This window comes from Propithecus coquereli, unplaced genomic scaffold, assembly GCF_000956105.1.
Source record: "Propithecus coquereli isolate 6110/MARCELLA unplaced genomic scaffold, Pcoq_1.0 Scaffold7, whole genome shotgun sequence".
NCBI classification, from domain to species: domain Eukaryota; kingdom Metazoa; phylum Chordata; class Mammalia; order Primates; family Indriidae; genus Propithecus; species Propithecus coquereli.
Window position 1 is genome coordinate 9956689 of NW_012153062.1, and position 15215 is coordinate 9971903.

Here is a 15215-nt window from a genome sequence, read left to right on the forward strand (position 1 = left end):
AAAGTCCTGGACCAGATGGTTTCACACCCGAATTTTACCACACCTACAAAGAAGAACTGGTGCCTATCCTGCAGAAATTATTCCACAACATTGAGAAGGATGGATTCCTCCCCAACACATTTTACGAAGCCAACATAACCCTGATACCAAAACCAGGAAAGGACGCAACAAAAAAGGAAAACTACAGACCAATATCCCTTATGAATATAGATGCAAAAATTCTCAACAAAATTCTAGCTAACCGAATCCAGGTGTTTATTAAGAAAATAATCCATCATGACCATTGGGCTTCATTCCAGAGATGCAGGGATGGTTCAACATACGCAAATCTATAAACGTAATTCACCACATAAACAGAAGCAAAAACCAAAACCACATGATTCTCTCAATAGACGCAGAAAAAGCATCTGACAAAATTCAACACCCTTTTATGATATTGAACGCTTAACAAAATAGGCATAGACGGGGATTACCTAAAAATGATACAAGCCATATATGACAAACCCACAGCCAACATCATATTGAATGGGGAAAAATTGAAAGCATTCCCACTTAGAACTGGTACCAGACAAGGTTACCCACTATCTCCATTTCTATCCAACATAGTGCTGAAGTCCTGGCCACAGCAATCAGGCAAGAGAGTGGAATTAAAGGCATACAAATGGGAACAAAAGAGATCAAACTGTTACTATTTGCTGATGATATGATATTACATCTAGAGAACCCCAAGGATTCAACCAAGAGGCTTCTGGAATTGATAAATGAATTCAGTAAAGTCTCAGGATACAAAATCAATACACACAAATCAGAGGCTTTCATATACGCCAATAGCAGTCATACCGAGAACCAAATCAAAGACTCAATTCTCTTCACAATTGCAACAAAGGAAATAAAGTCCCTAGGAATATATTTAACTAAGGAGGTAAAAGACCTCTAAAGGGAGAACTATGAAACACTGAGGAAGGAAATAGCAGAGGGACGTAAACAGGTGGAAAACAATACCATGCTTGTGGGTCGGTAGAATCAACATTGTTAAAATGTCTATACTACCCAAAGTGATCCATACATTCAATGCAATCCCTATTAAAATACCAACATCATTCTTCACAGACGTAGAAAAATTAATTTTACGCTTCATATGGAACCAGAGAAGACCCCGTATAGCAAAAACAATCCTAGGCAATAAAAACAAAATGGGAGGTATCAATTTACCAGACTTCAAACTTTATTACAAGGCTGTAATAATCAAATCAGTTTGGTACTGGCACAAAAACAGAGCCATTGACCAGGGGAACAGAACTGAGAACCCAGATATAAAACCATCCTCATACATCCATCTAATCTTTGACAAAGCAGACAAAAACATACACTGGGGAAAAGAATCCTTATTCAATAAATGGTGCTGGGAAAACTGAATAGCCACATGTAGAAGACTGAATCAGGACCCACACCTTTCACCTCTCACAAAAATCAACTCATGCTGGGTAACAGACTTAAACCTAAGGAGTGAAACTATTAGAATTCTAGAGGAAAATGTTGGAAATACTCTTCTAGACTTTGGCCTAGGCAAAAAATTTATGAAGAAGACCCCAAAGGCAATCACAGCAACAACCAAAATAAATAAATGGGACCTGATCAAATTAAAAAGCTTCTACACAGCCAAAGAAAGTGTCACAAGAGCAAACAGACAACCTACAGAATGGGAGAAAATTTTCACATGCTATAAATCTGATAAAGGGCTGATAACTAGAATCTATTTTAGAACTCAGGAAAATCAGCAAGAAAAAATCAAACAACCCTATCAAAAAGTAGGCAAAGGACATGAACAGAAACTTTTCAAAAGAAGACAGAACAATGGCCAAAAAACATATGAAAAAATGCTCAACACCTCTAATCATCAGGGAAATGCAAATCAAAACCACAATGAGATATCACTTATCTCCAGTGAGACTGGCGTTTATCAAAAAGTCCCAAAACAATAAATGTTGGCGTGGATGCGGAGAGACAGAAGCACTCATACACTGCTGGTGCGACTGCAAACTAGTGCAACCTCTGTGGAAAGCAATATGGAGACATCTTAAAGAGATACAAGTAGAACTACCATTTGATCCAGCAATCCCATTACTGGGCATCTACCCAAGAGAACAAAAGTCACTCTATAAAAAAGACACCTGAACTCGAATGTTCATAGCAGCACAATTCACAATTGCAAAGATGTGGAAACAACCCAAGTGTCCATCAACACATGAGTGGATTAATAAAATGTGGTATATGTATACCATGGAGTACTATTCAGCTTTAAGACACAATGGTGATATAGCACCTCTTGTATTATCCTGATAGAGCTGGAACCCATTCTACTAAGTGAGGTATCCCAAGAATGGAAAGACAAGCACCACATGTACTCACCATCAAATTGGTATTAACTGATCAACACTTAAGTGCACATATAAGAATAACATTTATTGGACGTTGGGCAGGGGGGAGGGGGGAGGAGGGGACGGGCATATGCACAAACAATGAGTGCGATGCGCACTACCCGGGGGATGGATATGCTTGAAGCTCGGACTTTGGGCGGGGGGGGGCAAGGGCAACATACGTAACTTAAACATCTGTACCCCCATAATATGCTGAAATAAAAAAAATAAAAATAAACCACTAATGCGGGCTCTTCTGGCGCCCAACTGTCGTTCGTGGCAGGGGTTAACCGGCGGCTGGAAGAGACAGTGGTGAACCGTACTACAGTGGGGGAAGTTCCAGCGGCCCGCTAATGCCATCAAAGAGATGATTGAGAACTGGTACGGAGTCAAGCCGGGCTCCCTTAAAGATTACGATTTAACGGGCAGCGCCTCCCTACTCTGGTGGGAGGCGTATAAAGCGCATTCCCACAACCCTGGAGGCCGTGGGGTCCCTGGGTTCGCGCCACTTCGGCTTTATTCCTTCCCGCATATTGCGTGCTTCTTGACCGCTCTCGCGAGACTTTCTGGGGTTGTTTGGGGCTCAGGCAGAGTGGTACGCTTAGTATTGTTTTAATGGTACTGTTAACTAAGGAAATTACTTAATTTAAAATTATATATGTAGAAGATGCAAAAATAAAGATGCGTAAAGGTTTATGATGAAGGGGAATAAAAAACAAACCACTAATGAACAGTAACATCGAATTCTATTGATCTATTTAAAGGATGAGCTAGGAAGTCAACATAAAAAATTCTGCTTAGTTATAATTAGTTTAGTTTGAGCTATTTACTATTCATACTTGCAAGTAATAAAATATATTGCTTTTGGTTGGGTGTGGTGGCTCACACCTGTAATACCAGCACTTTGGGAGGCTGAGGCCACGAGTTTGAAATCAGCCTAAGCAATAGAGTGGGACCCCACCTCTATGAAAAATAGAAAAACCAGCCAGGTGTGCTGGTACATGCCAGTAGTTCCAGCTACTCATGAGGCTGAGGAAGGAGGATCTGTTAAGCCCAGGAGTTTGAGGTTGCAGCAAGCTACGGTAATGCCACTGCACTCTAGCTTGGGCAACAGAGCAAGAGCCTGGCTCAAAAGAAAAAAAAAAGACATACTACTTTTAAAAATATGCTGGTCTTTTATCTATTTTTTAAATTGATTTTTTCTTGCCTTCTTCCAGATATGTTAGAAAAGTAAAATTATTTTTTTCTTACCTTCCTCACATTACTCTAAGAGTGAGTTCCATTTTTCACTCTTGAATTTTCCATTTTTCTTTTTATACCAATTCTACTTGAGATTTTTAAAATTCTATGCTACTGAAAGTACAGAGATTTAAAGCTGAAGTTAAATATAGATCACTTATCCACTTTTCTCCAAGGCTAGATTCATTTTCAGTAGTGAGCTAGATTCATTTTCAGTAGTGGTAATGGCCTAGGTTAAGGCTAAAGCTCCTGTCTGTGATCTAGACTTCCCTATTTAATAGCCATATTAATATTATTCTATCTAGATTTAATTAGAAAGTGTTCTCCTACAAAGACTTGGCTCAGAGAAGTAACAATATAGCAGGAAGCTATATAAACCAAAATTAATAGAAGTAGTAACCAGTTTACTATTATTTTAGAAAACAAATGAATTTACAATTTACAAATCTGAAATAAAGCAAATATTCTTTCAGGAAAGAAAAACATGTGATCCTTCTATTATTCCAAGTATAAACAAAGGTGGGATCAAAGATTTGCTTTAATCATCTGCTTCGTAACATAAAAACATAGTTCTAAACATGTATGTAATATGGTACTCAATATTTTATAAAAATCCAGCAAGATCTTCTGAGTAGTTTTAGATATCGAGAAAGCATTTATTTTGATGTGATTTTGGACTTTTAGAAATGGTAAACAAAAAAAGAGGTGAAAAATAAATAGGCAAATTTTTTAAAAAAGATCTTTTTACATAAAGAAAAAAATCTCAATCTTCTAAGATTTGTCCTAATGCTAAGAACTACTCGTATAGTGGAAAAAACATTAAAAACTAGCAATTTGGGGCCGGATGCAGTGGCTTACACCTGTAATCCAGCACTTTGGGAGGCCAAGGCGGGAGGATCGCTTGAGGCCAAGAGTTTGAGGCCAGACTGAGCAACACTGTGAGACCCCATTCCTACAAAAAAAATTAGCCGGGTGCGATACCACACGCCAGTAGCCCTAGTTACCCAGGAGGCTGAGGCAGGAGGATGGCTTGAATGTAGGAGTTTGAGGTTGCAGTGAGCTATTATCAGGCCACTGCACTCCAGCCCAAGGCAACAGAGTGAGATCTAGTCTCAAAAAAAACAAAAGTCTAGTGATTTGGCACATACTAGGGCTTTCTGGAAAGTATCCAGCCATTGTTAATACTAGTTTTTATATTACATAGCTTGTGTGTGTGTGTGTGTGTGTGTGTGTGTGTGTGTGTGTGTATGTATATATATGTACTTCACTTAATACAAGTCAGTAAGACAAACATTACAAAAAATACTTATTTTTAAATATATGGGTTAATTGGGACTCGAAGATGTTCACTTAAATTTTGTTTAGTCAAATCATTACTAAGGAGGAACAATCAGGACTAGAAGAGTCAGTCTTCTCACTCATAGTCTAGGACTCTTGTCATTATTACAGGGCTATCTTCCATTAATATCAATAGATGCTTCCCAGTGGTACAAGGAAAATACTACTACATATCCAATAAAAGCCTCTTTCTGTGATAAATATGCCATTTTTATATAATACTTTATATTTTTAACCATCCTCTACTAAGATAGTCATTTTAAAGTATACTCTCTAATCTAATTACAATCTTTATCTCCCAAATCCTTGCCTTTCAGTAATTGTATAAAAAGATATATCCACAACTTACTTTATTGTACCCAGAAAGGTTAAATGCAATGGTCAAAAAACATAATTTTAAGAAAAATAGAGGAAAATAATAAAGTTGTATTTTCAAAAGCAGAATATATTAACCCTTCAGTTAAGTGCACATTTTTTGTAAATGACATTTTTATCATTTCCATAGATGAAATGGGATACAGCCTAAAAGAACCACAGATAAGTAAGAGTTCCTATTCCATATAATCACTTTAACATCCCCACGTGTAAAAAACTTAAGAATTAGTTTGAACATTTCATCATCTTTTCTTGGTAATCCACTAATCAGTTATTTGTTATAAGAAGGGGAAAAAGGCAGTGGCTAGAAAGAATTTGATATATTTGATGAATGTCTACCTTATGTCAAATATAGATATATTATTTAGTTTCTTCATATATTACTATGAAATAAGAAAATTTTGCTGTTGCAATATGTACATCAACCCTCTTAACTGACAACTTAAGAAAAATTAAACAATTTCATTTTTAAAAACTAACCTGTCTACTTCGTCTCGAGCCACAATGTCTCCTTTCTTTAAGGCTTTTATAGCAAACATCTCATTTGTGTGTTTATATTCAGCCAAAAGCACCTGAAATGAGATTAAAATAATTACTTCGCATATAAGTTAAGTTTTTAAGTACTCCAAAAAATTCCAAAAGATTACCTTTCCAAAATGTCCTCTTCCCAAGACAGCACAACATCTGAAGTCTTGTAGATTAAACTGAAACCTTTGCTGAGATCTGAAAACAGTAATTTCAATTAAAAATAAGGCAATAAAGTATGGTATGAAACATATAGTAGCAAAACTTTGTATATATTCTTTACCTTTTATCCTCAAGTTCTCGAATACCACTATATTCGAGGCCTGATTGAGGAATATCGGGCTCGTATTCAGACTGGGATTTTGGAAGTATATTATTTCTGTCATTCTCAATATCAAAAACAGTTTCTGAATCCTGTAAAATATTAAACATTAAATCACAGAAACCTTCAGAAAACAACTTATTTGGTAATGAAAAAATTGAAGAAAAAATTTTGGAAGTCAATATAATAAATATTAGAGAGAAAAGTAAAATTCAGATATTAGTTATTCATTCTTGTGGCCATTAATTTTATATTACATATATCTAAAATATATGAAAAACTAACACATTATTATCATCTTCAATGCATACTGGTAACCAACTTAGAAGATGAAGAGTGTTTTAAGCAACATGTCATTTAATATCAACCATGCTCCTATGCTCCTTCTAGCTTTAAGAAGCCCATTCCATCTTTACTGGCTTGTGAACATCCAGAGGCTAATGACAATGGCATGCCAACGTTAAGAACTTAGTTATCTCTTGTCAACTCAGTCTAATTTAGTTGAGAATTGTCTATTCATAAGAACCATAAATACCGTAGTTCACAGAAGCAACTTTTAATTGAAAGATATACTTTATTCACTAGGATGCTTTTTACGGCTAATTCATTTGGTGAGAGGAATTATGCAAGGTTTAAAATGGCTTGCCTGTCCTGGTGTATCCAAAATTCTTAATTCAGAAGAGCCATCTATTTCTCCAAGGGAAGAGGCACGTGGTGGGGCTGGAGGAGGTTCAGGCTCAAGATCGAAGTCCAATTTTGTTACTGTTGAATCACTTATAGAAGATAAAGTAATTTACCAAAACAGTAATTGAAAGTATACATTTTAAATAGCTTTAAAATTAAAGCAAACAATTTCTATTTTTTGGGGGGGGGGTGGGGTTGTGGGGGCTGAGACAGGGTCTCGTTCTGTCACCCAGACTGGAGTGCAGTGGCATCATCATAGCTCACTGCAACGTTCAACTCCCAGGCTCAAGTGATCCCCATGGCTCAGCTTCCCGAGTAGCTAGGACTACAGGCATGCATCACCACACTCAGCTAATTTAAAAAATTTTTTGTAGAGACATGGTCTCACTGTCTTGCCCAGGCTAGTCTCAAACTCTTGGCCTCAAGCTATCCTCCTGCCTTGGCCTCCCAAGGTGCCAGGATTACAGGTGTGAGCCACTATGCCTGGTCTAAATTTTTTAAGTAAACACAAAACTAATTTCAAAATACTACTTGAAAAAAAAAATGAGACTTTAAGTACACCTGCTGCAATTAATATGTAAAACTGTCACAATAACTATTTTGTATAAGAGATGCTTAAAAATCTTAGACACATACCTAGCTGGAGGTGCTAGCTCAGGGATGCGTACATCAACCACTGGCACTGTAGTAGGCACGGGAGCTTGAGGGCTAAAGGTGCCAGAATGATTTACTGTAGGAATAGCTCGTCTCACTAGCCTTCCCCAAGTGGCAATATTAATATTCATTTGAGGAGCTCTGAGAAATGTTTTGCCTGTGGACATTGAGAATAAAGAAAACAGAACAAGTAATTTCTTTATATTTTACCAAAAGCCATAATTTAAAAATTCATATGCATCAGTTTATATTTATAAAGAGCAAACAACTTGTCACTTAAAAAAACTAGTTCTTAACTATTTGCCATTAAAGGCTAGTGCAAAATACCATAAAAAGTTTTAAAAATAAATAGTTTTGTTTTCTTAAGTCTAGTTTTATTTTCTGAACTCTAGTAACATGTGGTTACGATTTTAAAAAGAATCCTTATTTTTCAGAGATACAAACTATAATATTTATGGATGAATCAATATGATGTATAGGTTTGTTTCAAATAAATCCAAAAAAGTAGTCAGTGGATAAGATGGGGATAAAATAAATCTGGCCATGAGTTGATTATTGTTGAAGCTGGGTGATGGTGCATCTACACTGCACTAGTCTCTCCACTTATGGAAATGTTTAAAATATTCCTTAATAAAAGAATTAGAAACAAATGAATGAACACCTAAAAAGAAAAAAAAATAGATGAATATTACTTTTTAAATAGTAATTAGATTGTCTATATTTAAAAAAACACTAAAATACTTTGTATTTGATTCTGAGTAATTACCTTGTTGTTTTGAAAAAATTTTCTTTTGCCTTTGAAGTTTTGGTCTTCTTTCAATAACTGGATTAAAAAAGGTAACCTGCAGTGAAGAAAATTCAAGTTGACATGAAAATAGCGCTGGATTTATGGTTCATGAAATACACTAAATTTATAAGATTTGAAAGCTTAAGGGAATCTTAGTTGTAATTTAGCCCAGCCCCCTCATTTTTTAGATGACCAAACATACCTAGAAAATAAATGATTTGTCTCAAGGTCACATAGCTATTCAGAGGCAGAATTGAGCCAAGAACCCAAGTAATCTGCCTTTCAGCCTAACACTCTTTCCATTTCCACATCATGCCGCCTACAAACATAATTTCAATTGTAGATACGCACATTTAATGAAATACATTTATTACCTCTGCAAATAAAGTACCCTGTGGTTCCAAATAGAGACACATGCCATGCCGTTGGTTGTCTAAAAAATCTTCTAACCTCAGAAATTTTACAGCACACAGAGATCGCCAATCACGCCAATAAACTGAAATTTCCAGCTCACGTGACTAGGATAATTAAAAAAATAAATAAAGAAAACAGAAAAGACATCATTGGACACACACTTGAATAAAATATCACAAAAAATATGAAATTACAAATACAATAAACAAAGATAACACACACAAAGTTCACACTATTTTAAAGAGTTTTGTGACATTTCTCAATTGTATATTACTTTAACAAACTCATACATTTTAACTCCAAGGAACAAAACTTATATTCAGACATTCTCTAGCTTACGTATACCTGAAGTGTAATTAAAGAACACATAACTGAGACCAACCAATACAGATAAATGACCACAGCAACTTCTTCCCCTTTCACGGTTTCAATCTTTTGAATTTTCTTCCTCTACTTGCTGTCACTTACTATGCTACTGCTAAAAGACCCCATTTCAAACCTTATTTCCTCATCCTATTGCTGAGCCAGGAAAAGGTAAAGTAACGTTTATTTTGCACTTACAGTGTGCCACACACAGTGCTAAGCACTTTAAGAATACTAGGTCACTAAATTTTCAAAAGAATACTACTGTGTAGCAAGACCAATTAGTGCAGTGGCCTGAATAGGTAGGGAAGATGGGAAATTCACACTAAGCTTTACACAAAAAGAAATTCACTTATTTTAACACCAAAGAATTAAAAAAAAAAAGCAAATTAGTAAGTACCTGAATGTTCAAAAACCAGTGACAAGTATATTATACCATATACATAAGAGAGAATACATTATAATCATTAAAAATAATGTTTATGTGCAAAAATGTATTTAAGGTTTTAACAACCAATTATTAAATGCACCTGGAGAACATGGATTATAAATTATGCTCAAGCCATAAACTGACTTCTACCGATATGCTATCATCTATATATACATTTGAATTATAAAATACCAGATTTTTCCATTATTTTGTTTTTCAGGATTCTGTAGATCTATAAAAAGAGATAAATGTTTTTTCTTTTAGGTTCTACAAAGTAATAAATTACTTCTTTTATATAACAACTTTCAATTTATGAACTTATCCATCTTATTACGTAAGTTCTTAATATATACAATAAAAAAACTTTGGCTTTAAATTATAAATCTAGTTGATGCAAAAGAACATAGAAAACACTTACAAAAATGTGACATAAAAAAAATGAGTCAAAACATAATATTCCAGAAGGTCTCACAGCCAATCAGAAAGAGTCAGAAAAAGATATCTATGGCAGTGAGTATGTGATCCCAGAGCCTCCTATCTCATTTTTTCTCTCTGACTCTCAATTAATATGGAAGAGAATACTTGTCATGAAAGAGGAAGTATGAGAATATAATTATTTTAAGACTAGCAAATGGCATACAGAAGGGATAGAGTATGAAATCTATGATGTTCTATTCAAATTAAAAGTGTATTTTAGAAATAGTTATTTTGGGAAATAAACTGGAAGAATAATGGTACCAGGGATCGGTAATTTAGACTACATTTCTTTTAGACTAGAGGAAGAGAGGTCTACTTTCTCCTATCTTCCTCCACTGTCTCAGAAAGACTTGTTATGGATCAAACAGACAGATGCAAGGTGTACAGATACTGCAGACAGAATTAGTGCTTGTTAAAAGCTCTTACACTTTCACACTGTTAAAATGGTAAGATTATATCTTACTCTAGATGAAAGGAGGTCCAATCACCTCATTTGCTATTTATTCTAGCCACTCTGGTTAAAACTAACATATTGACATATTTCTTTTTCTTTTGCTTCTTTATTCCATGTTACAGATCTGAGATTTAGGACGGAGGTCACCTCACAGACCTTAAGCTAGCTATCATGGAGTTCTCCAATGAGGTTTTAGGTATAAAGCTCTTCACTGTTTATTACTTCACACTATTTCCTGTTAGCATCACTCTTGTTACAGCATGGGGGAGAGTGGCTGTGATCTAGTGGTATTTTATGTCAGTACTCCATCACTTGTGTTATGAAACCAAATCCTACTTTAACCCCTAACAGTTCAGCATGTTGGGTAAGTAAACCAAACATATAGCATCTGAAAAGCAAAGTACCATACAGACAGACTGAGGCTTTTATGTAAGGAGATGCCACTAATGTTTAGAATTTAAACTTCAAGTGTTACTGCTGGTTTGCTGGCAATTTTCCAGATGAAGCAGGTCAGTTCCATAAGGTAAGGGCATGCTTATGGATAATTTCAAACTCTAGGAGCAACAAAATTCTAGATGGAGTAAAAAAAACTACTACCAAAAAAACTGAACAATACGATTTGAGCTAGGTACTGATTGGGAGTACAGGCAGACTGTCCCAACTTATGTTTCAGTTTGTTTTATAGTGAATTTGAATTTAGAATCAGAAAACTGTGTGGGAGATCTAAGAAATTTGCGTGGTTTGTCTGAGGTCTCTCTAAGACCCGAATGTAAACAGAAAAAGACCACTGAATAAGTCTTACATGTAGTGGAGGAAGGCAAGTAACAAATTTTTAAAAATATGTGGCAATTAAAAAAAAACAGCGTACATCTAGCATAAAGGAATTAGCACAAAGAAGGCTGAGGTTCCCATCTTTCATTACTGGGCTAAGTGGAAAAAATAAAAAATAAAATTAAAAGGAAAAAGAAAGCAAGCTGAGGTTCCTAAACTGCTGAAGAACCCTGGGGTACTAGAGAATAATTTCACTTTTCAAAGGAAACACAGCGACATCTATTGGACACCATGAGAACTACTAGATCAAGGTAGTTCATAGTTTCAACATTACATTCCACATTCCTTTTAATGATACCATACCTTTGCTAAGCTGGGTTTTCAATAATAAAAAAGAAAGCAACTCCATATGAAAAATCAATGTCGAAGAAGAGATGAGGGTGCAGTGTCCATCTGACTCTAAGCTTTGGGGAGCTATACAGTGTGCATCAGGTAACATACCCCATTAGTTCACTGTGATTAGGTAAGAATGAAATTAAAATATTATCTTTTCTCTCAATATTTCTGCTTTTTTCAAAAAGAGCTGATTTGTTAAACTACAGGGACACTGAGGACAATGAACCAAAAAAATCTGGAAATTTTGACAGAAGTAAATGATACTAGGCTCCATTGCCAAAAAGAAAAGAAAGGGCAAAAAGTAAACTCTCTGTTGCCACTAATAGAGAAAATTACTCAAAGCCTGGAAAATTCAAGAGCTGAGGAAAGGGTGAGATTTTTGCAAAGGTGTACATAGCAGATGTCGTATTTATTGGTCTTCAATGGGCTTCTGAGGACAGTATGTCAGGGTGCCGGCAGCAAGCAAACTGTACATGGAAAGTTTCAGACAGTTTTCAAAATTGGCTACTTATAGAGGTGTGACTGAAGTTAAGGAAACAACAAGGAATGAAAAGAATCTGAGGACTAGCAACAGTAAAAATCCATTATCGCCCCTAGCCTGAAGGGGCAAGAGGCAACAGTTGCCAGAATCCAGTGAGGACTGGATCTTGGAAACAGGACTATCCAGCAGGAGCTGTAGCCACAGATGAACACGCTGTGAAAAGCAAGGCAAGGCATGGAAGGAGAGAGGGAAACAAACACCCTGATTGCCCTTTCCTTCTGCTCTTTGATCTCCTAATAGTGTTTCTCGTAAGTCAGACCCTAGTCATTCAAATACACTTCAGAGCTATCAGCCTATAGGTGTACAGGGAAGGAAGGAGACTGAAATCCACCAGGAAAACAGAAAACTACCTAAGAAAACAGTAATATCTGTTTTCAGTTTAGGAGTCCAATGAGGGTGATTCTCCAAGTGGAACAAATGTGTCAAAAAGACAGAAACCTTGTGATCTTTTGGGAGGATGAGAAATACAAAGAGAAGAGTAGAAGACAAAGATAATGGAGAATATAAGGCCATGGCGTTGGCTTGAAAAGTCTGCCTGCTAAAGATCTGGGTAACTATGCTCCCTTTACAGGGAAAGAGACAAGTAAATAATTATGACAGAAATTATTAAGTACAACAATTATGTACAACTGCTTCTTTTTTTTTTTTGAGACAGAGTCTCACTCTTTTTGCCCAGGCTATAGTGAGTGCCGTGGCGTCAGCCTAGCTCACAGCAACCTCAAACTCCTGGGCTCAAGCAATCCTTCTGCCTCAGCCTCACAAGTAGGCTGGGACTACAGGCACGCACCACCATGCCCGGCAAATTTTTTTTTTCTATATATTTTTAGTTGTCTGATTAATTTCTTTCTATTTTTAGTAGAGGGGGTCTCGCTCTTGCTCAGGCTGGTCTCAAACTCCTGAGCTCAAGCAATCTGCCCGCCTTGGCCTCCCAGAGTGCTAGGATTACAGGCGTGAGCCACCGTGCCTGGCCTACAACTGCTTCTTATGACAATTCATATCCTACAAAAAGTATCAAAGACTCCCTATTATTCCAAACATATTATATACTATAGTGCCTATTTCTAATCTTGTATCTTATTCTCCAACCAAAATCGTATATTGTTACATAAGATTTTCCTATTATTCTTTTCTTCATATCAGTCCAAATTATCTATCAAGGCCAAACTAAATATCCATTTCCTCTACAAAGACGTTCTTAACTAAACCCAGCCCACAGTTTTTCCCTCTGAGTTCTCAGATACAGGTATCTTTTTATTTCTCCTTGTAGGGACTTGTGCTCTCCAATCTGAGGATTCATGGTTCTCATCAATTCTGGAAATTCTTGGCCATAATGGCAATAATTGCTTTAGGCATGGTCTCTGCTCTATTCCCTCCATTCCCTCCTTTTGGAACTTCACTCAGTGAGTTAGTCATTCTCGTTCTATCCTTCATGTCTCTTAACAACCTCTCTTTCATATTTTTCATCTCTTTGTCTACTTATGTTGTACTTTGGGCAACTTCTTCAGCTCTATCTTCCAGGCCACAAACTCTTCTTCTGTTTAACACATCCACTTAGTTTCCTATTTCAAATGTTATATTTTCTATTTTTATAAGTTCTATTTGCTTCTCCTTCCCACGAGCAGCAACAATTTATCAGCTTATATTCAATCATGTTTCATTTCCTCCGTCCCCCTAATTATTTCGAAGCAAATTCCACACATCTGTATTTTCATTTTATTTGGTGTTTTTCAAACTCTACCTAGCCTTTCAGGCTCATCATTCATTCTTTGCTCATGTTTTCAAATTCCTCTATTATTTCTTTAAACATTGTAAACATTTATTTCATATTCTACATATAATAATCCCCATTATCTGTTTCTCCTTGCTTATGGTGGTTGTATCTCCATGTATTTTTAAATTTTGGATGCAAGCTCATGTTGGGTAGAATTCTTTCCCAAGCTTCTGAAACACAATTTAACAGTTTTTTAATTTTGCCCCAGTTTTTTTTTTTTTTTTTTAACCTATCAGACCTTAGGGTCCTTTATGGAAGGAATATTTCTAGCTCTTTTGTTTTTCTCAAGTGCTGTAAGCCTTGAGTATTAATTTAAAGATCAGAAAGGCTGGAAAAGCTAAAATGCCTATACTATGCTTTAGAGTAGTGATTTTTCTGATAACAGGTGAGGCATGGAGAATTAAATAAGATTCAGCTGTACAAGTGGGTAAGGAAGAAGACATTTTCAGTTACACACGCCCTCTCTCCTGAGATACGGATGTATGTCTATTTGAGAATCACGATATTAATTGGAGTGTGTCATGTCCCTTGGGTATGCTGAGGTGAGAAAAAAAAAGTTGAAAGAAACCCCGCTTTTTAGTTTTAAAATTGTTTTTGCATAAATTATTTTCATTCATTCCATTAATACTTAGTGAATATTTATACTAAGTATCTTCTGTGACGGAAATACAAAGATAATAAGCAACATATACTCCTGATCTGAAATAGTTAATAGTTTTGTTGGAGAGATGGAAATGTAAATCAATACTAGCTCTACCACTCTGTGTGGCCTGAGAAAAGTTACTTAAACTCTCGGAACCTCAGTAATCCCTAAAACTGATGATAATTGTACATATCTCATAGGACTATTGTGAGGATTAAATGAGACACTATTCATAATGTGTCTTCTTCAGAACCCATTACAGCAGTAGAAGCTTCAGGGTAAAATATGGTAGGGTAAGGAAGAAGTGAACACTAATTATTTTTTCAAGAATCTTGTTTGTGAAAGAAAGGCCTATCAATGAAGCACAAAAACTTTTATTAATGGGAAAAATGTAAACATATGCAATAAACACAGATAATAGGGATAACTGATAAAACAAGATTTTAGAAGCCTAGAAAGAATGTAAACTAGAGGACAAATTGAATGACCATAGACTCTAAAACGGAAAGAGAGACTTCTTTCTCTGAAACCAAGGAAGAAGATGAACAGAAAATTCAGCAGGTAATAGGAGGAATTTGAGGTCTAGTGGTCTTAATCTAATCTATAAAAGAGAA

At 35.9% G+C, this 15215-nt stretch overlaps 1 protein-coding gene across 2 annotated transcripts in view; it reads right to left on the reverse strand.

The window, feature by feature from the left end:
• The window catches only part of PKN2 (protein kinase N2), a 143904-nt gene that overhangs the window by 23516 nt on the left and 105173 nt on the right, over positions 1–15215 (reverse strand). For both annotated transcript variants that reach the window (XM_012661160.1, XM_012661161.1), the window contains exons 9-15: positions 8716–8859; positions 8321–8396; positions 7537–7711; positions 6863–6989; positions 6178–6308; positions 6017–6092; positions 5850–5941 (exon numbers count right to left, since the gene is read on the reverse strand). In XM_012661160.1, the coding sequence (XP_012516614.1) occupies positions 5850–5941; positions 6017–6092; positions 6178–6308; positions 6863–6989; positions 7537–7711; positions 8321–8396; positions 8716–8859 (821 nt within the window). The remainder of the gene's footprint in view (positions 1–5849; positions 5942–6016; positions 6093–6177; positions 6309–6862; positions 6990–7536; positions 7712–8320; positions 8397–8715; positions 8860–15215) is intronic.